The sequence below is a fragment of the Echeneis naucrates genome, chromosome 11, assembly GCF_900963305.1.
Source record: "Echeneis naucrates chromosome 11, fEcheNa1.1, whole genome shotgun sequence".
Classification (NCBI taxonomy): domain Eukaryota; kingdom Metazoa; phylum Chordata; class Actinopteri; order Carangiformes; family Echeneidae; genus Echeneis; species Echeneis naucrates.
Genome location: NC_042521.1, coordinates 9,327,952 through 9,352,314, shown reverse-complemented (window position 1 = coordinate 9,352,314; position 24,363 = coordinate 9,327,952). Strand labels below are relative to the sequence as shown.

The 24,363-nt window shown below is 41.8% G+C and overlaps 2 protein-coding genes across 2 annotated transcripts; both read right to left on the bottom strand.

Moving 5' to 3' along the window:
- Positions 1-107: 107 nt before the first annotated feature.
- On the bottom strand, positions 108-18,925 carry LOC115051059 (ankyrin repeat and IBR domain-containing protein 1-like). The gene is made up of 23 exons (XM_029514329.1): positions 18,882-18,925; positions 18,342-18,428; positions 17,196-17,490; positions 14,286-14,622; positions 11,686-11,857; positions 11,400-11,531; positions 10,458-10,649; positions 9,485-9,602; positions 9,146-9,366; positions 8,442-8,530; positions 8,180-8,324; positions 7,905-8,065; positions 7,687-7,775; positions 7,329-7,459; positions 7,088-7,222; positions 6,892-6,978; positions 6,714-6,780; positions 6,188-6,333; positions 5,454-5,632; positions 5,273-5,324; positions 5,054-5,107; positions 4,813-4,936; positions 108-4,502 (listed from the first exon to the last, which is right to left on the bottom strand). Exons 4-23 carry the CDS (start codon positions 14,471-14,473, stop codon positions 3,034-3,036), a joined length of 3,951 nt encoding a protein of 1,316 aa, XP_029370189.1. The 5' UTR covers positions 14,474-14,622; positions 17,196-17,490; positions 18,342-18,428; positions 18,882-18,925; the 3' UTR covers positions 108-3,033.
- On the bottom strand, positions 18,659-20,885 carry LOC115051061 (receptor-transporting protein 4-like). Its single transcript, XM_029514330.1, has 3 exons — positions 20,770-20,885; positions 19,483-19,654; positions 18,659-19,278 (listed from the first exon to the last, which is right to left on the bottom strand). Exons 1-3 carry the CDS (start codon positions 20,783-20,785, stop codon positions 18,924-18,926), a joined length of 543 nt encoding a protein of 180 aa, XP_029370190.1. The 5' UTR covers positions 20,786-20,885; the 3' UTR covers positions 18,659-18,923.
- Between the last annotated feature and the right edge of the window lie 3,478 nt (positions 20,886-24,363).

Here is a 24,363-nt window from a genome sequence, read left to right as displayed (position 1 = left end):
GAAACATATTCTTAGGTTGATAAAATGAAAGTGTGCTACCATTGACTGTACAATAAATGTTGTAATGATGATGATTCGCACCAGAGGAAGAAAAAAGTAACATGAAGCAGGATCTTTTTATGTTTTAATATTGTCATTGGAGGTCATTATGAAAGTACATTCATTCAGCACAAACACAGAGCTCATGGCGACACTTTCATTTCTTTTTATTGAGAGTAAACTTTGCACTGACACTTTCATTTACAGTTTTGGCCACACATCAAACCTCTCTAATGGACCGACTGGGAATGTATCAAGTATAATCTATGAGAGTGCAATTTAATTTTTTTAAACTGAAGTTGTTGGTTGAGGGATTGTTAAAATATTTTACATGAAGTGCAAAATGACAAAGGGCCATTCTCTTAATGCCATACATCAAATTCTTAACTAAGAAACAAAAAAAGAAAACAATCAAGGTGGCACTCATCAGCCCTCCACACCCCACCTGACAGCACTGAACTTGTGTAACACATCAACTGCATGCTTGTGCAAATTAAAAGCTCCCAGACTCAGTGTTCGCTCACTGTTGCACCATGCTACCAAAACAAAGTGTAAGTATGAATGTGAATGGTCTGAAACTTTTTATTCCCAACTGCTCTCACACGTCAGCCGGCTTCATGAAATGTCTTCGTCATCACCCAAAACCTTCAGTCTTGTGTTTACTACAGTGAGAGAAAAAGTCAAGTTCATTCCAAGGGAGTACTTCATCAGTTCACTTTAAACAAGCTTCAAAACTTCCACCATCAATTGAAAGTGATGCATGTTTGATTGCATTTTACATTATAACAAGTCAAGTGAGGAAATTCAACACAATTTTAATTTGCTTTGAAATGGTTGGTTTTTTTTTTTTTTTAACATTTGCTTGGCATGCCATCAAAGTATGTTTAAAACACTCCTTTAATACCATTCCAGTTCCCAAAGCACCAAATCATATTAACAAAAAAGGCAGTATTTAATTTTTGTGTAAACATTAAGGTTGGACAATAAAGTTTTCGGATAAAGGCTGCACGACAACTCAGGAGTCAGTGCTACATCACATTTGAAAATTAGATCAAAGGCCGACTTGAGCAACATTTACATAAAATATTTTTTCACTTTAGTGGAAACTCAAAGTGTGAGTAATGAAGAAATTAATTCTTTTAGACAGACTCAGTGTAGTGTCTGATTAAGTAAAATGGACAATAATTAGAACAGGGCTAAATGACCAACCAATACAAATGTGCTTCGAGAATCTCAGTGTATTACAGCAACAGCCAGAGTGATGTGTTCTCCATTAACTTCAATTATCAACTTCTTCTGCATGTTTAAAAAGTAATGACACTAATAAATACCAACGAAAAACAAGTACAATCAAAACAAAAGGCACACAGATCCCACAACTCTGGTCTCAACTGGAAGAGATTTCATCTCTTTGATAAGGAATAAAAGAATAAAAAGGAAAGATAAATTACAGTAACCTCCCATCCATCAACAGCTCAGTGCACAAGCCATCAGTAGTGGAACAGATATGATTAAAACAGCAAACCTAAAGGTTACAGAATGATTTTCATTTACAGCATTTTAAAGCTGCTTTGGCTCAAATTAATTCCGACCAAATATCAAACACGCAGTTTAAATTTGAAGGTTTCTGGGATTACAGTATTCTACTGTATTTAGGATGATTTCACTTACAAGTCATTTCGTGAAAAAGTAAACTAATGCAGTGATGCACAATCCAAAATAAACAAGTCAAACTCTAGACCGCTCTAAAACAAGTGAACCAAAAATGTGAATGAAATCATTTCAAATATTGCATTCTACTTAAATCACACATTTCTGTTATTATGATTCAGTGTTGAGGAATTGGTCTAAAATTAGTTGTCTGACAGCATTATTGATTAATGCCAATTTCAATTTTAAATGTAAAACTGATTGAAATGTTCAAAGTTGGGGTGCTCTGATAAACAAATGTCAAATTTGAGAAATGTTTTCATTATATTTCTTTTGTAAAAGCATTTAAAAAAACGTATTGTTAACAATGAACCAAAGCAACTATAAAATACTGCAATATTTCAGAAATGTAGGGCTAAACGCTCATCTTAGATTAAGACAGAAGTACATGGAATGAGAAGGAGGAAGTTGCAAGGATCAGGAAAATGAGAGGGCTCAATTACCCTCTGAAAGCAGACACCAAAAGCGCTGAATTCCTCATGCTACTCTGTAGCTGAGACTGACCTCTGACCTCACTGCGCAGAGGGACATGACAGTTAATCTCCAGTGATCATCTCAATATTATAAAAGACTTTCTGTCATAAAATTCTGATAAGCACATGGTCCTAGTGTGATGTTTGCTGAGCAGGCAGGTGTGTCATGATTCTTTGCAGCCTACTGAAAAGAAAGATCAGTAGTGTATTGGCTCTCTTTAACAAAGGAGGCACAGTGTGCATGAAGGTCCAAAAATCTGAATCAGGCCCTCTGATTGTACAGTACGCTGACAAGCTCCAAGCTTAAAGTTATCATCATATTTGGCTCTTGGAGCTCTGAACAGGCTCATGTTTGGGTTGGTGTGTTAATAAAGAATGAGTGTACGAGGCAAGTTTGGATTTCAGCAGCACCAAAACTTTACCCTGAACGAACTGAGAAGACAAATACAGGAGGCAAAGAATAAATAAAAGACGTGCAGCATATTATGTCATGATATCAGTAGTTTGTAGTCTGTTTTAAACACTCATTTGAGTAGGTTGTCTGATTTTACAGCAGACAAAGCACTTAAAAAAAGAAAAGAAAAGAAAAAGAAAACTGCGTATGACATCATCTTATCTTGACAAAGTCAGCAGGGCGTTTTGTCCTCTCTAGATACAGTATATTACAAACACTCCAAAGACCTACATCTGCCATTTGTTGTATTTTTCCAGAGCTTCACTCCAGTTCTCCTGTCTTTGATTTTCTTTCATCTTTCACAATTCTCTCATGTTTCTTTTCCTATACTTGGCTGAACATTTTCTCTCTGCTCCATCACACTAGGTGTACTTGCTCCTCCCACTCTTCAGGTGATTGGTCCACCTCTAGCTGAAGAAGCAGGTCTAAGTCTCTCTCGGGACTGTTTCCACGTCTGGAGTATGAGCACGGGTGTGTGCGCGCTTCGTCCAGCGACAGGTCTGCCACACACCCTGTGCCTACACCCTCCATGCCAACCTCTCTGTCTAACTCCAGAGTGTTGGGCCTTGAGGTCTTCGGGCCCTCCACGCCGGTAGCACTTAGAGGGGGACTCACCAGCCCTCTGTCCACTTCTGGCTCACCCTCCAGGGGCTGCCAAAGTGGGGCTGGGGTAACGCCCCTGGAGGCCTGGCTCTCTGACTCAGTCTCAGTGTGTGTGTCAGGGGAGGAGTCGCTTTCAGTGGTGGGTGGGGAGGGGATCAGGGCCAGGCTCTGGGGGTTGTTCTGTGGGTTGATGTTGTTGTTAAACCAGGCCATGATGTTGTCCAGCAGCTGGGCACTGGCTGCAGGGTCCAGAGCCTCCAGACTCTGAGGGTCACTAGGGGTGAAAGGGCCCCCCGGGGGGATCACAGGTGAAAGCAGCAGCTCCGGCTCGAGTTCTGGAGATGGGAGGCACAACTGGGCTGGGGCCTGGGGGTCAGCATAGGCAGGAGAGCGCTCCTGAGTGGAAGAGCTACCATGGTCGGGGCAGGGGTTGTAAGAGCTGTCTGGTTTTGGGGTGCTGTCGTACGTGGCTGCATGTTCCCGGTTACATGCACGAGGATGGGAGGGGTTTGGGATGGGAATTTGGGTGCATTCTGTCGTGCAAGAGGCAGTGTGCTCAGCCTCAGCCAAATAATCACTGGGCTGGCAGTAAGTCTGTTCTTTGCAGTCATAGCGGGGATCTGTGATGGTGATATGGTCGAGGACATATGGAGCTGACAGTGCACTCTGGTCTTGTCTATGGCTGCAGTCGCTGTAAGCAGGTTCACTGGTGTAGGGAGCACTATGGTTGTATGTGTGGTGTGAGCAGAGTTGCTCTTGGGTGTGTGTATCCAGGTCGTAAGGAGTGGTTATGTTCCCCAGTTTCATAAGGCTGTCTCCCAGCTCCAACAGCTCAGCACTGAGAGATGGAGGTGGGGGAGGAAGGGGGAGGGCATTGGACGTTGGAGGCTGGGAGGTGGAGTCTGTCCTGTTAGGGGGGCGGGGAGGATCCAGGAGAGAAGCAGGAAAGGAGGAACCTCTGGCTCCTGGAGGACCATCTGTACTGAGAGCGTGCAATGCAACATCACCCAGGTCTCCTCCAATACCTGGCCTCCTCTCCTGACCTCTGTCCAGCCCACGCTCTAGTTCCACTCTACCATCCAGTCCTCTTTCCAGTCCTCCCTCAAGCCCTCGCTCTCTGCGAGAATCCTGGAGTGAAAGCTGGATGGCCAGAAGGATATTTGGATCATCTTCATCCAGCGAGCCCAGAATTCTCCTGCGACCCTCGCCCCTCTCTGGAACGTCTGGAAGAGGAATTGTCACATTAAAAAATGACTGCTTTGTGCGGCTTTGCTGCTGATTGAGCCCTCCAATCAATGTCTGTTTGATTCAACAGACCTGATTCATTTAGCAACAAAATATACAAAGTATAAATGAAGGCAGAGAATGGACGTGGACTGGGACACATAGATTGTGCAAATACAGTGCAGAAAAAAAAAAAAAAAATCTGTAATATTGTATTATTATTGGAGAAACTTTTTGCATTTTGGACAAAACTTAATGCAACAAATGTCTTTCAGCTAAGAAAAAAAGTTTAGAAAAGTTTTACTTGACCTGTGTTGTCGCTCCTCCTGCTGGTCTCTGGTGTGTTGCTGCTGCTTCTAAGGTTGTGCAAACTCAGCATGTCTCCTCTGCGCCGCGGTCTATGTCTCCGACGGTACTGGACGTCAGCATAATCCTGAAAAGAGCATTCCAAACTGGGTTGTTACAAAACCAACTCTAATGCCATTTTGTTTGTAGTTTCATAATAAAAAATTGTTCATAGAATACATAAAATGAAACAATTCTTTATTACCTGTGACTGTCTCTCTCTCTGATCCGCTCCCAGGACAGTGTGACGAGTCCCCATCTTAACACATAAGCAAACTTAAGTCAGCTGTAGCTGTAGTGATGACCTCATGCAGAAGTAAGACACCAATGCCCGAGTGTGACATTATCTTAGAAAATACTAAATATGTCACTCGAAGTTAATGTTTTGGTGTGTAGTGCGACAGACAGAAAATTATCCATTTACCTCTGGAGAAGCAAAACCAAGATACTCCCAGTCCCACGATCCTCCAGGGTAGCTGAAAGCAATACAAACAAGAATGTTTTATCAAGGGTAATTACACCTGTGCTTTGCCTTGTGAGCCAATGTCTGCTCACAACAAAGAATATAACATCTTGTTTATGTGTCCATGTGCATTTGTCCTTACTTCCTGCGAGGAAGCTCTGGGGAGTCATTGGGAGCTACGCCACGGGCCACTGATGCTAGAAACTCCTGCCTTTTCTGTTGGACCAGCCGGGCGGCACTGATTATTTTGTGACACGGCGTCCTCAGGTACGGCCGATTTACCTTCTGTGCCAGATCCTCCACCACCATCTCCAGGTCAGTCTGGGAGGAAATAAATAAAACATGCCAACTTCCATCTACTCAAAGAATGTAAGCTCTGACTTCAAAAGGGATTTGCAACATGTTTTATTTAACAGTAGATAAGAAATTTGTTGTTTATGCATCTGAAAAGTAGAAAAATGGACCTCTAGCTTAACTGCATTAAATTCAATCACAAAAATTTCAACATTCAGTATAGTGTATAATGTATAACAAAACATTATCAGAGCAATGCTGCAAACTAGGCAAGTCTTTGTCATGAAAACATGATAAACTAAAGCAATTAATTTAACCTTTAACCATTAAGGCATCAAAAATATAAATTAAAAGCTGCACCAACCCTTTGGAATTTAGATGACATCATTTTATTCAAGTGTTTGCATAAAAATAGACAAACTGATGTCCTCAGTTTCACAGCAATTACCAACATTACTTTCTCAAACAATTTTGACTTTGAAATTCTAATTAACAGCAAGATTACCAGCGGAAACAATAATGTTGTTTGTCCTGTTCTTATACAAGATGAATGCAAGACAAAGATGGTATGTATCAGATTACCTGCATCAGCTCAAATATTTCTTTCTGGGTGCTTCCTTGCTGCAGGAAGAAGCCATAGGGGTAAGAGCACTTCAGCACACGGCGCGTCTTCAGCAGCTCGCAGACTCCATCCTCAATGAACCGTGTGTCTGGAGGAGTGCCTTCGCCTGCACCAGAAAAGAAACACTTTCACAGAGACAATTATGGCCCCTGACTTCCTTGTAGCAGTCGGCCAAGCCAGTCTTTTAATGTAATTAGGATTCATTTTGAAAACAAAGCTTTGGTGGGAGGCCGAAAGAACTTTTATTTATTAACTTTTAAGGCTTTATTACATGGGGCAGCTTGAAGAGTGAAAGTAAATGGGAGGGAAAAAGTGGGGCATGATATGCGGCAAAATGGCCCTGGCCAGAAGTGAACCAATCACTGATGATGACCTTGTAGCCTCCTGTTTATGAGTGCTCATGCTCCACCCACTAAGCCTCCAATGGCCATTTTGATGCTTTGGCTCCTCTCACTAAACAGCCAGAGATCATTGACAGAGACTTACGGCAAACGAAAGCTCTGCTCAGCTGCTCCATCTTCTCTTTAGCTGTTTTCAGCAGCTTTTGTTCCAACTGATTGGCCAGAGAGGACACAATACACGTATATTGAATCATCTGAAGATTCAGATGAATTGGTTCACAAACATTTCAGAAATAGCTGTGTGTCTATAGGGACAGGATTACCTTATAACTGTGTTCATGGTTCTTAAAACGAGTGTAATAGTGCATGAAACGGTCCAGCTCCTGAAAACTTTTGTGCTTCTTTTCTGCCTGTAAAAAAAAATACAAGTTTTGTTTTGGCAAGTGGATCAGACAATGACTACATTGAATGCCAGAGAGCATATCGCTGCCTGTATTTCATGAGTATGTGTAATTGCACCTCTACAGTCATCTCCTTCGACTGCTCCTCTAACTGTTGGATGACCTCATAGCGAGTGCAGCGATAGTAGCCTCCTGTTGATGAGCTGTGCTTCTTCCACTCCTCCAGACAGATCCAACAGAAATCATACTTACACTAAAGAGAAGGACAGAGAAGATGTTTTTTGACAAGTTCAAACTAAAATTAAGTACATAATAATAAGAATATGCTTATGTGCTGACAAAGAGATTAGTCCTTGTACCTTGGCACACTGCATATGGTTGCAGCCTTCATTCTTCTGAATGGGTGACTTGCAGTTGGCACATGGTTTGGAGTTGGTTAGCAGCCACAGGCAGTTAGCAGCATCCTCATAGGCTTCACTCACACCTGCCACTGTGGAAAGTACACACACGCGCAGTTCAGCTACATCGCAATCATCTGCCTGCCTTGCAGATGAACCCTCCAGCGTACATATATGCACAATTGGCAAGTATCAATGGCCATCACATTCTTAAATAAACTTTAACCATTCTGGTCGGCTGCACCAACAGCTGCTGTTAACACCCTGATTGCTGGTCAAGATAATAAACACAAGGAAAATTCCTACAAGGCAAACCTACACTCCTCAGGCTTCATCTCTGTGACTTTCTGGAGCCAGTTTCTCCACATCTGACAGTCACATGGCTCATGGGCCTCACCAAGGCACTCCCTACATTCAGGGAGGGATACAGTAAATTAGAACTTGTCATTCTTTTCTAGAAAGATAAATGCTATATATGTTTAAAAACTCTGTGTGCAGCGTAATTGTGGGTGTACAGCCAATAAATCACGAACATACCAGCAAAACAGATGACCTTTTCCACAATCAACAGCTGGGGAGGGCAGCAGTGGGAAGCTGTGTGGGTCACTGTCTCCAGGACCTGGTCGTGTGAGCCTCACTGCCCGCTCACAACGGGCTGCAGGACACCAGCGGATGGCAGGATTGTTCTCAACAAATGCCTGAGAAAAAGGTGAGAAGCATGAATTCACTTAAATATATAGCAAGGTGTTAGGAAAGGGAAAAAGATACACAAAAAATTTACGTAGCAGAAAGAAAAGCCTGAGTGTGTCTACCTTGATGTCAAACTGCAAATATCGCTGGTCCATCTCTCTGGAAACCACACTTTCAATAACATGCACAGGCACCAACTGATAACACTCGTATGCTGGGCAGAAGATATTGTGGGCATCACCTTCCTGAATCTTTACATTGAGGAACCTGAGAATAAAAGGCACACGTACACAAATAATACATTCAATAAGAAGACATTAAATAATGCACTGAAAAAAAAAAAAGAAAAAAAAAGTATGACACACACAAAACAAAGGTCCCTACCCCTCCCAGCAGGCTCTGCAGAACTCATGGCCACAGGACATGTCCACCGGGTCCTCAAAGACTGAGATAGAGCAAAGACAGATTCCACACTGCAAGGAGACAAGAGACAAATTATATGATTTACATGTCATTAATTCCCTGTTTTTTACAGCAAAATCATCATTCTATACAGGGAAAGGATGAAATAACTTAATTCGCTAAGGGATTAAGGGTCCAGTATGCTTTTTGAGAGACATAATTTCATTACATATTCTAAAGAAGTCTCTTTTATCTTGTACATCAAGTCCTACAAAAGCCGCCTAACAGCTTGAGGTATGACGCCTGAAAATTAAACCGCAGACAGGAGTAGCAGCCAGACAAATGATAAGTAGTGGATGTGTAATTGCACCTGCCTGAACAGCAAATGTGGTAAATAGGTTGATGCTGACGTAAAACTGCAAGGAGCAGAAAGAAGAATGGCCTGAAAGATGACCTCCTTTGCTCTAAGATTAGACATTAACCCATTGTTATCAAACAAGTCAGACACTTGGCATTTGTCTCTGTTCTCATTTTCAGCATAAGACTCCTAAGGGAAGTTGCTATGACTTTAAGTAATCTCTAATTCATCAACTAAATAATTCCATTCACAGACATAACACAGATTTACCTCATATTAAAGGGGGAATTTAAACATTAAACATTAATTTAAGTTATCACTGTCTCACCGTAGCCAGGCCCTCCTCTCCAGGTGTGAGGCAGCTATCAGTGGGAGAGGTCAGTGTAAGCGTGAGGGGGGAGCGCGGGGTCCTTGGGGTCCGGGGTGATGGTAGAGTGTCCCAGGCATTGTAGCCGCTCGGTGGAGGGGTGGGCATGGTGACGCCCGAGCGCTGACAGCATCCCTCAGCATCTGACATCCAGGCTTCCAGAAGCTTTTCTCGATCCCAGTCTGAGGTAGATAGGAGAATTCCAGACAAAATCTTCATATATGAATTTGGTGTAAATATTGCAATTACACTTGGCAGTTTTAAAGTTTAGTTAAGTTATGTATCAATACAAATAAACACCGTGTGCTCGTAGCAGTGCTTCAGCAGTGAAGAGGGGGGCTTGTAGCATGTCTGCTGTCTCCACAATCAACATGTCCTTCAGCTTGCGGAGGTCCTGAAGCTTCAGTCCCTCATAAGGCTAAAAGGAAAAGGTGGATAAAATACTAATATATTATGAATGTACTCATTGCCATAAAGCAACAGGAGGAAGAGATGAAAGACAGAGTGGTAAATCTATGTAATGTGAGAAAAACAGAAAGGACTAATGTGAGGCAGTGAGCACTGGGGGTTGGGGCAAAAAAGAGAGATTAAGAATTAGCATGGATTTGAATGCTGGACTGAAGATCAAACCACTATCAGTTGGCAGCAGCAGGCTAGAAGACTGTGCTGGTGCCCTCAGCTTAACTAAGACCCTGGGAAACACGATGAAAGGAACGTGCAGTCTCATATTCCTATTTTTGCAAGAACCAGTGCAATTTTGTGGGTGATATTTTGTTAAGAAACTGGTGATATTTAAAGGCGAGTGGTAAGAAATCTGTCACAGGCACCGACAGGGAAAAGTTATGCATTTAGACATGGGAAAATTTCAAGCGCTTAGTGTATCCATAAATGCAACCACAGACACATGCAGACACAAAAAAACTGAACTGAACATTGCACTTCAGGAAGAGCTATGATATACCTTATTAATTAGACTTTAAAAAGCAGTTGTTGAGTGTTTAATTGTTTTGTAAAATAACTTTAAAATTTGTTTATTTTTCTGCATGAAATGGGAAGAATAATTTTAGGTAAAGTTTAATTTATATTATGAGAGTTGAGAATTAATATTAAGCATTTCCCTCACAATATATTACTAGAACAGTGGAAGAAGTGAATGTGTCAATGTTGGAACACTGACTTGCTAAAGATCAACATAAAAAAAAAAAAAAAAAGCACCCTAGTTATACAAGTCAGGCCAGCAGGAAATCCCCAGATCCTGTAACTGTGGTCTCACCTCCTTGTACTGCAGCAGGTTGGTTTCACCATGTGCATCTGTGTTTGACTGTTGAGCTGAAGAGGAGGAAAAAACCATCTGTGACTCCAGGCTGAGGGCCAGCTCGGTGTGGTGATGCCGCTCGGCATGGTCACATGGCGTCAGCTTGTCCTCATCCTCCACAAAAAGGTCCGCCTCACTCTGGATTAGCAGCTAGAGAAAGGGATGAAAAGGAGGGAAGAGAACAGAAGAAAGTGGAGAAATTGATAATGTAGAGGAAGAAAAAAAAAATTTGCAAAGAAAGACAACAAAGTAAGTCAACAGTGAAAGATGTATAAAAAAAAAAAAAAAAAAAAAAAAACAGGAATGGGGAAAAATATGAGTAAAAGTGATGTGATGGTAGAAAACAGACATGATACATGAGAAGTAGAATTATTAGACCGTGACAGAATTTAAAAAAAAAAAAAAAAAAAAAAAAAGAGTGTCAAGTAGAGGAGGACAAAATGCAGAAGGATATGGTGAGAAGAAAGGAAAAGGTGTTAAAATGGGTTAAAAGGTGTACATCAAGAAAGAGGTGCAAACTGTTTGTGGAATTTTGAAATAAAAGATAAAACAAGAGAACGTAGAGGTGAAGAACGACTACTTCGAACTTTTTATCTTAAAGGATGATCTCATGGTCAGTTTTTTCCCAGGTTACATCTATCAGAGCTTAGGTCATTGTTCTTTTAATTAAAAAAGTTGATTTTCTGCATAAGGGATGAGGCACTTCTTGCTTCTGACAGTAATGAGCGCAAAGCAGATGCATCTAATGGAAGGACAGGCACAATGCTTAGCTTACAGAATTAACTAGCTATAAACACATCTTTGCCAAATCAATATCTTCAAGAATATAGACAGAGCAGCAACACGCATAAATAATGGCTTCTCCTAAGGTGAGCTCAAATTTTGAGCACTTTGTCTCACCTCTACACAGCTCTTCATGCCTGCAGCGGCAGCATAGTGCAGACAAGTGCTGTGGTGGTTGTCGGTGGCGTTGACATTGGCCTTCTCATATTGGCCTCCCTCCAGCCTGGCCCCTGTCCAGCTTAGGATCATCTGTCAGTGTGGGAACCCACAGAAACGTGCACGTATTATTTGTCTGTCATTTGTAATAAAAGCAATGACTTAATACAAAACACCTTTTCCACACCAACACGTAAGTGTGTACGCTAAACTATATTTCCCTCCGTGTGTTGCAGTGTGTTTATACCTGCAGGCAATCTGCACGTCGCTGCTCGTCCCTCTGGGGTCGGGCAAGTCGTGGTGACAGCGCTCCCTCTGGCAACAGAAGGATCTGTGGTCCTTGGCACAGCACATGGAGACACGTCTCATTGTGCACATTACGCTTGTTGGGGTTCCCTTCTTTGCTGAACAGGAAGGACCTATAGGATACGTACAAGGAAAACATTTACGTAAAGCTCAGAAGACAGCAAGAGAGATGCATATAATGGAGTGTATGGGGTTATGCAGAGAGGACAAAGTATGGCTGTGAGATGGACTGTGAGATGAATAATAGTAAGAGAAGAAAGGCGGCTGAATATTGACTATTTCTGTTTTACGTCTCCAGGATAATGGACATGCTGGCTGACGTGAGCACGCACGCACCCACACACACACACTCGCAGATGGTGATGGATGTGCCAGTTGCACCAGGAGCCCGACTGTAGATGCAGTTCTGCTAATGAATGGCTTTTCTCTGCTCTTTGTCTGTCAAAACTCCCATTTACTAATTAGCTTTCCACTTATGTTTGGCTCCACCTTCTTTTTCATCCTCAAACAGTTTCTTTTCGTTTTTCATAGTGTTCCTTTCCTATCCAATACTTATTTTTTTCCTCCTATTCTAAAGTGTCTTTTTTTTAATTCTACCATTTGAGATCCGTTACCACATTGTCCTATGGTATGCTAAAGTGTAAAGAGAACATTTTTAACCCAATAACATGGGCATTTGTAAAGGTCTTCTTGCTAATGAAAACTCAACAAAAAATATATATAAAATTAGGTCTTAGGATTTCTGCTGGTTAAACACAAAAAAATCTAGAACTCCCTCCCAGCTTTCACAACAGTAGCCACTGAATTACTGTTTGAATGTTTCCTTATTGTGCAGTCCTTCAGCCTATTCTTCTATTGCTCTCCTGCTCCTCTACTTTTGACCTTCTTATTCTGTCAGCCACAAGCCTCAGCAGCCTCCCCTAATGACAGTGCACTGCCAATTCAGCCGCACAGCAATAATCACTAATTATTCCCCTCTCAATTACAACCCAACCCCCACCTCCACCTCCACACATGTTCAAGATGAATGGTTCTAATATAACAGTGTACTAGAGGCAACAGGCTAGTGGACATCACATTTTGCTATAAATGTTAAGTGTCAAAGCTGTCCATTTCATCAGCATTTAAGTGAAAAATTAGTGGGGGGGGGTGGAATCAATGATTCATAAATGAGTAAGTAGTTATTTACTATCTTCTAACACTGTTTATTCAGTCTTTGTGGAGGAAGGGTTACACTTCCTGAGCTACACCCATTTTCCAAGTAATAGATCTACTTGGGATTTCCCACCCATTTCAATCAAAGCTAGCCAATACAACCGATGGAGTGAACCATACAGGAGAGCAAATAAACCAAAAGCAGATAAATGTTAAAAATAATCTGAAAAACAGACTCTGTATCTACCAGCCCACGCTCTCCCTCCTTGAGTCTTTATTTTGTCTGAGATTTCTCAGCTGTCTAACTGCTTGTGTCTGTCCAAACGAGCTGTTGGAACAAAGAAGCATTTCCTGTGATACTTATCAGGAACCAAGCGCTGTGTTCAACACGCCTCTCTGGCCCATTATAGGTTAGTGGGAAGGGACACAAATAGCACACCAATTGATTCACTGTGTTATATTCATAGACTTGGACACATTAAATAGTCGTGGAGTCACAGTTTCCCCCCATCAAAACACACAAGTACATGTGCACACATGCAAATTCACAGATACTTGACTGGCCTTTCGAAACAGCTTCCTCTGACCCCCTCTGTAATCATGCAAAGAAAGGGCAAAAGAGTGGAAGGAGGAGGGGATGAGGACAGCTACTCAGTCACCCAATCAGCTGTCTCAGTCATGGCCAGCAGGCTGATTATTCCTCTATGGGGTAAATGGCACACTGGTGTCTTATACTCCATATGTTTTTTAATTTCAGCCTTTTCTTTTAAGGAGAATGCGCTGGTGTGTGTGTGCAAGAGAGAGAATATATGATTCCAAGGATGTTTCTCATTAGTATTTCATCAGACCCTCTACAAGGTGCCCAGACCTTTCCCCGTATTCCAAGTTTATAATGCCACTTTCTGTTTAAAAAAAGTCTAAATGTTAATTTCTATTCAGACAGTTCTCTCCAGCAGCACATAAGACCACTGCACAACTGCTTTCACAGGCTGAAGACAACAAGCACGGTACATTTTTTTGTTCATGTGCTCGCTGAAGTCATTGCTCATTTTTGACGTAGACTACTGTGCCTTATTATTATAATTTATGCGATGTGACAATATATTGTAGGCAAATGGCCTCTTTGGACTTCTGTATAGTAAGTTACTGGATTTGCATTAAAAACGCAGTTATGAGAATGGTGACTATTAATCCATTAAAACAGACACAATGCACAATTTTTATAAAACTTAATATGACTCACTGCTTTTTGTAACTGTATTTGATAACTGCTTAACTACTTTATGAACCCCAGCCTTAATAACGCTTGCCAAATTCAACTGGCTCCTCAAACAAATCCACCCTCCCCCCACTCCCCTGAAAAGAAAGAAAAAACACAAGCTTTACCTCAGCAGTCGTGTCATGGCATGACGACAGACATAATGCAGGGCTGTGTTGTGCTGGTACTGCTCTCCATACGATGCATTCGGGTCCAAGCTGTCCCTGAATTGAGGGTTGCCCTCATACAGCTGCCAGGCCAGGGCCTCATCCCCACTCACCAGGGCTTTGCGGAACTTGGTGGCTGTATTGCCCATGGCTTCAAGCTTGCAAAAGGCCTCCTAATGGGAGCTGTGGCAGATGCCCTCCCGTCTGCCTGGCAGCCTATCCCTCCCTCCTCCTCTTCCTCCTCCTCCGTTCACCACGGGTCAAACCCTACAGCAACATGGTTCAGTGTTTTTCTGCCCTGTAAATAAGAGGGAGAGAGAGACTGATTAAAGGAAAAGGAAAATAAATAGAGGAGCCTGAAAGGAGGAAAGAGTTCAAATGCATGGAAAAAGAAGGCAGAAAAAGGAAGAGAAAAAGATGGAAGGCAGGAGGTTAAGAAGTAGGGAGAAAGATGGATGGAAGAAGACAGAGAGTGATGGTCAACCAATCAGTCCATCCATCGATCAATTTATGTGCTGCAGTGAGAATGTTAACATACCAAAAATAAAAGAGAAACAGGAGAAGAATCTAGAAAGACAGATAGATAGGGAGGGCATAGGAAATAAACACACACACACACACATTAATTATTGCTCATAATCACTATCTTTGTGTTGTGCTTTATTTTCTTCAAGTATTCCCAACCTTTTTCTTTCTTTCTCTCTAACACACACAAACCATTACATCCTGTAATGAGTGGAGTCTGTGCATGAGCCTGTGTGTATTGGGCCATTGAGATCATTACAGTCTTCATTCTATGGCCATCTGTCTGGCCCTCACAAAGAGCCTCTTTTAGCCCAGCTACAGTTGGCCACTGGCTGCCCGGGCTCTGGAACATTTGAATAACGCGGCTGGCTGCTGCCCCTCTTCTGCCTCCCATTTCTATGCAGTGACAGACAGTAAAAACACACACTGACAGATGGAGACATATGGGTCGCACAGAAACTGCTGCCACTTGTGTATAATAGCCAACATTTTGTAGGCTCTGCTCCTGTGATGGATGCAGCAGACTGGACCCAGGACCACTTGTGTGAGACTGTGTGTGTATGTGGAGGGGTGGTGGTGCTGATGGTGGGAGTTTACTATAGTTAATAGGTCAGTCTGTCTGCTTGGCTCTGTTTTGTGCACGCTGGTTTACTTCCAGTTCATTTCACTCCACTGTGTATCTCTGCCACTCTCTCATACTAAATAAGGACAGGAAGTCTGGACATGGAAGAACTTTGGAATTCCAGGATTGCAAGTTCTGCTGTTTGCACTTGGCTGTGACAGTGCAATTATCTGGAATCCTGAAAGCTTTTTGAGCCTAAATGTCATTCAGTGGCCGGATGAAGCAAACCGGTTCCTTCCTTGTTGTCTGGACACTTACAAATAAAAGTGTGTCTTTGAAATAGGTTTGAAAAATCAAGAAGTTTGAGCTACACTCATACCACATATCTATAAAAAACTGCGTCTGATACATGTCATAGCAGCCCCCCCCCCAACTATTTTCATGGAGACTGTATGACTCATGTGCAAAAGGATCCTAAACACATGAATCCTGTCTGATGATTCCTGCTTACAAGAAGTGACTGTGCCCTGGAGTTTTCAATTAACCCAAAAATACACAAATAACAAAATCCACCATCAGGTGTTCAGGCTAAAATGATCCTCAAGTGATGATTGGGCTGTTAAACTATTTTTTAAGCAAAATATATAGATGACATGTATATACATGACTGCTGGTTAAACAAACAAAACATTTGACAACACAGCCAGTGAAGCAGACCCAGCATAGTTTCCCAGCAGACAGGCCAACAATTATTTTATTGAATTATCGAGTTAATTCCTTGGTCAACATTATGTCAGAATACGGTGAAAAATGCCTTTCCCAACTTTCAAAGGCAAACCAATGCAGCAGTCTAAAACCTCAACACAAATACGAGGAAATATGCACCTTAGACAAAATGGAAATTAGGAGTTGTTTAGAAGTTTTGACTAGCAAGTTGTTAAATTGACTGATTATTATTAACAAACAGCTTAAAGGAAAGCTGCAGCCACACCACAGACATTATCTATCAAACCAAGATATCGATTTCCTTCTAGTGTGTTTCTCAGCTCTGTTTAAGTTGTCACAATCTGGTTATATTCAGCTACCGTGGCGACTGATTGCACACTTTATAAACGAGCAGTCAGCTCTACAGATGCTGCTCTGCTTACTGCAAACACTGCAACGTAAGTTTGAAACGAAACTACCCTCTGGTGCCTTTGCCACTTGCCGTCAGCTGATCCACATTAACTCAAGTATGGGTGGACCGAGCTGCTGTTGAAACAGCAGGAGGACAAAGTCAGGGCGTGAAGATATAAAAAAAAAAAAAAACTTATGAGGGTCAAAGACGGACAAGAGCTGCTTAACTTCACAAACCACTTGGCGTTCACCGTAATTAGCTAGGTCACCGTGTATTAGCTAAATATTCAGGTCAGACCTCGTGTGGTTCTTCCCGCAGAAGTGTGTCAGCATGAAATGGAGCACAAAACAAACAGCAGCCGACTTCTGTGCGTGTTTCTGTCCGTGCGGCCCCGCGGTGAGAGCTCCTTTGTTCAGCGGCACACTGACAGTCTGTGAACTACCAACACAAGCACAAAGCGGCTGGAAGGTGTCGCCTGTCCGGTAAGACGCTGCAGCTCCGGCGCTAGTGTGGCTGCCTCGCAGCCCCGGGGAGCCGCTGCCCGCCGCCGCCGCCGTTAACGGAGCTAGCCAACCGTCTCCCTCCGGTTAACGTTAGCGCGCTGCGTTAGCCCCAAAACGCCGACCCGACGGCAGGACACCGCCGCGGCTCAGCCCGCTCTACTTACACGGTCGTCTCACTTGGTCACCAGTCGCGCATCCGGACACGGGCGAAAACCGACGGCCATTATCTCAGCACTGTCATCCGCTCCTTTCGGCCGCTTTCCCGCTGGACCATCCTCTCTGCCGCGGTAGCCGGCGGGGACGGAGCAGCTGCCGGAGCGGAGGGGCGAGACTGACTGGAACTGTGTGTTGTTGTTGCTGCCAGAGAGGAGACCCCACTGCGCATGCTCCGCACCAACCGTCACACCGGGAGCTCGCACCTGATTGGTCGATCGTCCGGGTTCACTGCTCGGTTTTAGTCTGTGGGAGACCCGAAATGTCCAAACTGAGTGCAGGATTAAAAAAAAAAAAGGCAAAGAAATGAGCTCATTGTGGTGCCAATTAGTGTGAGGGAAATAAAATTAAACCCACTGCAGCTAAAAAAATTGTCAGAGGGAAATTTCCAGTTCAATTCAACTGAGTAAATTGTATGTGACGATAAGTAGAATTTTAATGGATACTGTGGTAGTAAGCCTTGTGGGCTTTCAACTCATTTTTCTTGGAAACGTTAGTTGTAGCTAAAGCTGAGAGTCCATAGTCCAGGTCCAACACTGGTGATGTTACAGCAATTGCAAATAAATTAATTAATTAAATGTAATTAAATTAAAAAGACCAACAGACCAAACTAACAGAAAAGAGAAGCACGCATGATGCTCAATTATCAGATATTTATGAGTGGAAGACTTAAGTGGAGCTATGCTTTAGCTGCTCAAAGTCACCCAGGACACAGCCCTTTTTTAATTATTGTTATTTTAATCAATGAGCTGTTATGCCTATGTTCCAGGAAAATTTGGCTTCAGAGCCAGTGCCGATTGTTTGTTACAAATCCAAAACAGCAGTGTGAGCAATTAACTGTGGTGCTGCCGTGTAATTAGATATAGATGGAGGATAATTAGTTTATCAGTCATTTGCAGGGAGTTGTTTAAGCAGGTTTAGCAGGTTTACATTGTACGCCCTGACGCAATTATCAGACAAATCCTAATTATAACTTAATATCTCGATGAATAATGTATTATGGTAAATACAATTAACAGGTTGTTTCATTTATTCCTATAAAGTAACACCTAAAGTGTGACAATAAAACTGACCACAGGTTGACGTTGAGAACACACCTCATTGATGTTTAGTTTAGTCCAGAAGGGGGCAGCATAACACATGTGTTTGACACGGAGCAGCTGCTGAACCAGACACAACTGGACCTGAAATTGAACAGGAAGGTAGCATCCTTTAGTGCACAATGAAAATTTAATACAGGGATTGGGATTTCCACCAGGTCATTGTGTATTTTAGAGCGTATATGGGACTGCAATGACTTCACTTTCACTTTTTACCATTTTCTTCTCTTGTTTTGTTTATTTTACTGATGATGATGATGATGATGATTATTATTATTATTATTAAATACCATATTTGAATCCTATCTCTTGCCCAATTTGTTACAACCATAACCAGTCTCCCCTACTTGGTCATCCCATTTCTCCACCATATTCATACACAAAACCACAAATAATTAATACAAAAAAAAAATTGTTTAATGGTGGTCACAAATTTCCCAAAGTATGCAAAATACATAGTTAACTGACATTATTACACAAGAGGGACCTTCCAAATGATAACATTAAAGGATCTTTCATGCAAAAGGTAATCACTACCTTTCATTTTTTCATTGTCTTCTCCCAAGTGAGAGGTAAACATTAGTCTTCTTCGTCTTCTTCTTCTTCTTGACAGCAAATCCCCAACTGGCAAGCCTCACACAGGCTTTTCTCATGGGGTTTAGTCCATCGTTGGGTACAACTGGGTGATGTTCCACCATCATCATCATCATCTCCATAGCAATTCTTCCGGATTTTAGAAAACAGCCTGAGCAAGTTCTGTTTAGCTGTTTCACTTTTAAAACCAGGAAGTTCAAAGTTATTGCTTTGGCAAACGCGGCAAATCTGACCGAAGGGCCGCATGATCACTGTCCCCCGTTCACCCCGCAGCCGGTAATGAAAGACCAGCGTCACCCGGGCCGAGGACCAGGTCCTGGAGCAGGATGAACAGCGGAAGCTGTGGAAATGAGGAAAAAAAGGGGCACAGGTATTCTCAGGTGGTTCTCTATTCTAGCTGAAGAAATTACACTAAGGTCACATGCAGCTGTGCATATATTAATCTAATATATACTTTTCTATAGTACAACAATTTGTGAGCTACTTTGAAATGAACAATTATTTCTGTATGTCCTGTCTCCTGGTACTTTGGAAAGCTACATACCTTCCCAGGGTGCAGCAGGAGGAGATCTTCCAGCCTCTCCTCCTCTGTTCAGGGGTGAGATCGTTTGTCTGATTGTAGTTAAAGTTGAGAGTCCACTGGTCTCCATAGTCCAGCTCATTGTCATCATTCAGCAACTCATCAAAGATGTCCAACCACAATGAAGGCACCCATTCTGCTCAAATGTAAAAAAAACAAACAAAAGAACACATAAAACAAATACCAGGTAGCTTACTGCCCCCCTGTTTATGACCAAACTGTCAGCATCAGATGGAACAGAAAGGACGCTTGGAATAATTAAGAAAAAAAAAAAAAAATGGCAGTTTTATTAGAAAACTAAATCTAAAATCTTAAGTTTCCTCACCTTTCCGTGGAAAGAAAACACCGGGGGGGCATTCTTGTTCCAGAGTCATCTTGATCAATACAAAATTGGTATTTATGATCAAGATTTTACTTTCAAAAATGTGATGCTACTCTTGGTTTAACAGTAGCACACAGTTTTTGATTGAATAGAGATTTATCATCATTTATATTTATATTGCTGACATGGAATCACGTTCCATTCAACATCCAGTGACTAAGTGAATAGCTGAAACATCAACACACGTAAACACCTACACTGGTGAAGGATTAAAGCCAACTGTCTGTAAAGACAACCGCCACCCACTTTTTAAAATGACTCATTTGGACATTTTTACAGTGTCTATAATCACACTGTCCACTCTGCTGTTTCAGATCACTGTGTCAGTGCTTCATTATCAAACCCCTTCACTTTTTGATAGATCAGGTAAGATAATCCTTTATTTATTCCTCCATCTGAGGGACAAAAAAAGTCAGTCCAGGGGGAATATTATTATTATCATTATTACACACACACACACAGGACGCTGTTGATGAATGATAGCTAAATTCATGGTGAAAAACAAATTGGTATCTCTCTGCGCGTCGAGGAGTCTAACGAGGACGTAAAAAGTTGCAAAAGTTTCCATTAGATCGTTGTTGTTGTTGCGCAGACTGGTCGGATTTTGTCGGACAGTCTCTTGGTTTGATATATTTGCTCCCAATCAATATCATCGGGATGTAATAACAAAATGCACACATCATTATTCCCGCAGCACAGTCAGATGTAAGTGTCAAAGCATCAGCAGAATACAGGAAATGACTTGACTTGAAAAACAAAGCTGAGATGAACTGAGAAATGCCCCATAGGGAGTTATGGAGGGGAATTAGAGGAGCCTCTCTCTCCTAAAACATCTGTATAAAGAGGCATTAAAAGGTAAAATGTGTTACCTGTCGAAGTGCCCATCGCGCAGTCTCACTGATCAGATCTGTAGAAATGTCTGGATGGTGTCTGACCTGCGTCCTCTCAGCAAGCAGCGACTGTATTTATTGATGGATCAGCTGCTGTCACGGAAACGAAACTTAACTTAGTTTCACTTTCCATCTGCTCTTTCGGTTTCCAGACGTATAATCAAAGAAGCACAGCGGGAATGTGACTAAGCTGACCAAATAAGATTGTTATTATGAATCACTGGTTTCTGGATGTTGGGCCGTGGTTAAGCAGGTACACGCCTTCAATGTGTGTGTGTGTGGTTTTTTTTTTTTTTTACATATAAATTTTAATTGGCTGATTAAAGAAGTAGAAAAAAAAAAGCTTAACTATTTATTTTGGCCGTACTTTTCAATAATTATCCTCATGCTTATGTGATGGGCCGCACAACAGATGGAGATTTTCAAAAAAGTAAAACTCAAATGTGATGACGCAGAGAGGTTGAAGTTGAGGAGTCAGGCCAGGAGGGGGCACTTCAAGACAGCAGTCTGATTTCACACGGTCCAAAAGCTGAGCCGGTCACTGCGATTGCACTGTAGTTGAACAAAAGGGTGGCATCTTTTGGTGCACACTGGTATTTTAAGCAGCCTTGGGATTTCCAGTAGACCAAGGCCTATTACTCAGAAGTAAACCAACTGGATTAGGTTTCCATTTCATTACACTCAATGATGGAAATACACTTTTCATATCTGAGCACTTGACACAGTAAAACTACTGCCAACATTTGGGTCATGCAGAGAAGAGACAATGCCTAATTACCATGTTCTAATTGTGCCATTTACTATGAACCTCCTGTAGCTCAACCATTGATCCGGCTGCCGCCAGTTATACACAATTTAACCCTCAGACATATATTTAACTGAAGAGGCTGCTCCTTTATTAGCTAACGAGGTTCTCTAATTTGAAAGAGATTGAAAGATTTCCTGCTTTCCAATATTTTCACATCAAGACCTGGTTCAGGATATTGTTGATTCCCCAACAGGCCTGGGTGGTTTCAACTTCAACATTATTGAACTTTGCGTAAGAAGCAGGAGCACTCAGTACGGTCCTTGAGCACACCCCTCCTGAATGGTGACTAAAATAAAGTCCAAAGGTAAAGACCAAGCCTTCTTAAAGCCCACTGTAACGTGCAACAACCCTAATTCAGAAACAAGGATTTCATTAATTACATAAAACAGCACCTGTACTTTTGAAACATTTGTTCTTACTGAAAGCTTAATTTATTATCCATCAGCAGTGAAAATTGTAGCAGCAAATCATGGTCATATTAAGATGTTTGGTTTGATAATCAAACACTTTGTTTATTTGTTTTAAAGTTGCGCATTACGTCATTTCATGAGTCCCATAATAGACCGTAAATGACAACACCTGTCACAGGTATGTAGTGACATTGTGAATGGAAGAAAAATAAATGAATACAAAATAAAAAATCTTCCACACTGTTGTGACGTTCCCTCTACCTGAGCTGTTCATGGCTCACTGCTATGCTCCACCCAGTACTTTACTTAAACTGATTATGCTAGCCAGAACAAAGTGTGAACTCCGGTCAAAGCCCACACACTCTGTATAAATCACACATACAGGCTTGTTAAGTTTGTAAAACAAATCTAATTCATAATTACAGGTTACTGAGTGTTACATCTCATGATGACATTATGACAATAATGTAATCACAGGCATACACACCAGTTCATGGTTTATTCATGAACAGTTATTCTGTACAACCTTGTTCTCTTTAAGGAAGACCCTCATGATGGAGCCCAAAGAAACTAAGAAATTTAATATTATTGGGTGGATGGCAATGAGAATGTACTGTCCTCTCATTCTTGTGAGGTGGTGTGCACCGATATAATCAACAAAAACACGTGCATAGCTAATAAAACATTACATTGGACGTGTGTGCGCCTTTCCTCTTGCCACAGTGGTGTAAATATGACCTCAAAGCCCCAGGCTCTGAAAGAGTCACCTTATACTCAGGTGTGACATTACAGCGTGAGAAAAGCATGCTGGGACAGCTCACAGGTCCCCATAGATGCAGGCCCCAGATGGACCAAAAAAAAGAGGGAGAGATACCAGACAGGAGGACATTCACAGAGTAACACAACGCTGAAACACATTTCTATTCACCCGAAGAAACAGCGATAAAACTGACCCAAGAACAAAAGCTACATCAGCAAGTGAATACGACAGGAAGAAAAAAGAAGTCTTCGCTTTAAGTGACACTAAGTTAGCCTGGAAACTGTTGATGTTATCTGATTCCTAATCCATCAAGCCAGTCCAGTTTTTATATTCAACAGACTCAACCTGCTGCTGTTTACTTTGTAAAATATCTCTCATCCCGTCTTTTGTGTTTGACAGCAAATAGATTTTTTTTATTAGTATGATGATTAAAAACTCTGTGAAAGAACAAATAAAATAAATTCTGCCCATATATCACGATACCCAAAAGAAGTCTGTAATGATTTTGTTGAAATTGCTCCAGTTGAGTGTTGATTTCACCTTATGATTATTTTTGTCTTGTGGTTTACTGACAGGTTGACTGTTGTTGAATGAATCTTCATAGAAACTCCAACTTACATTCCATTATAGTGCTTGTTAATAACCTACTTTGCTAGTGCCACTAAAGTTACCCTCCCTCTTCACCTCTGCAAACTAATTAGTTCTAGTTAAGCACTTTGCTCCTGGTGCTCCAGCACAGAAATGTCACTAAGGACACTGTTATGCTGCACAATAGTGAGATTTATCAAGCACTGAGAGGCTCGATAAGCATTATGTTTTAAAAATATTGAGCTATGACGACATTGCAGAATCCCACATTACTCTGTGGAATGCATAAGGGGTCACTAAATGATTTGTGTATGAAAATTAAATGTTTTGACCTTTGCTACCTCAGCACTGAAACTATAGTTGGCCACTTATTGGATGCTCTGCGCCCTAATATTTATCATCTGAAAAAACAACAACAACAAAAAACCCAGCTTGCTGTGCTTTCTGTTTTCTTCGTATCTCCAGAGTTTGTGCTTTACACGCAGAAAATATCTGCATTGTCAACACTGAACTCTGACAGACACGTCAATAAAACTTGTTTGAATTAAACAGACCCAGATAAGATAGACCCCCTCAGCCGTACATGTGGCGTTGCAGGCCAGGATTTAGCTCCTGCTGGGACTCTGCATAGACCTGTATACCTGCTCAAGAGCAAGAGAGGAAGACAGAGAAAAAGAGAGCGAGGGGGTGTTGTAACAAGAGGAAGGGAGAAGGAGTTTGGGTGTGGTAAGATGCCTTAGGCACATTCCTGTCAGTGGCCGCACCCTGCAGTTCAGCGTCTGTATACCTGTGTTTGCTATCAGAACTTGCTCATGGAAGCAGACCTACTCTGTCAGCACTCATATGTCCCTTTCATGCCTGAAATGCTGTTTTGTTTTGTTTTTTTTTTTTATTGCACTGAAATAGACTACGTGTGACACTCACAGTTGTATGCAAAGATCCAACTATCATTTCATATTTCCGCCACATTGAGGGAGATTTCCATGAACAGGAGGAGAGGGCAGGTA

Bases quoted from the DNA above. Each gene is read 5' to 3' on its own strand.
- LOC115051059 (XM_029514329.1), bottom strand. From the start codon at position 14,473: ATGGGCAATACAGCCACCAAGTTCCGCAAAGCCCTGGTGAGTGGGGAT. The intron at 8,531-9,145 runs GTGAGACAGTGA...GTCTCCTTGCAG, and splicing joins GAGAGGAGGGCCTGGCTACG to TGTGGAATCTGTCTTTGCTC. The intron at 7,223-7,328 runs GTACAAGGACTA...CCTTCTCTTTAG, and splicing joins ACCATATGCAGTGTGCCAAG to TGTAAGTATGATTTCTGTTG.
- LOC115051061 (XM_029514330.1), bottom strand. The intron at 19,279-19,482 runs GTATGTAGCTTT...TCATTTCCACAG, and splicing joins TCCTGCTGCACCCTGGGAAG to CTTCCGCTGTTCATCCTGCT.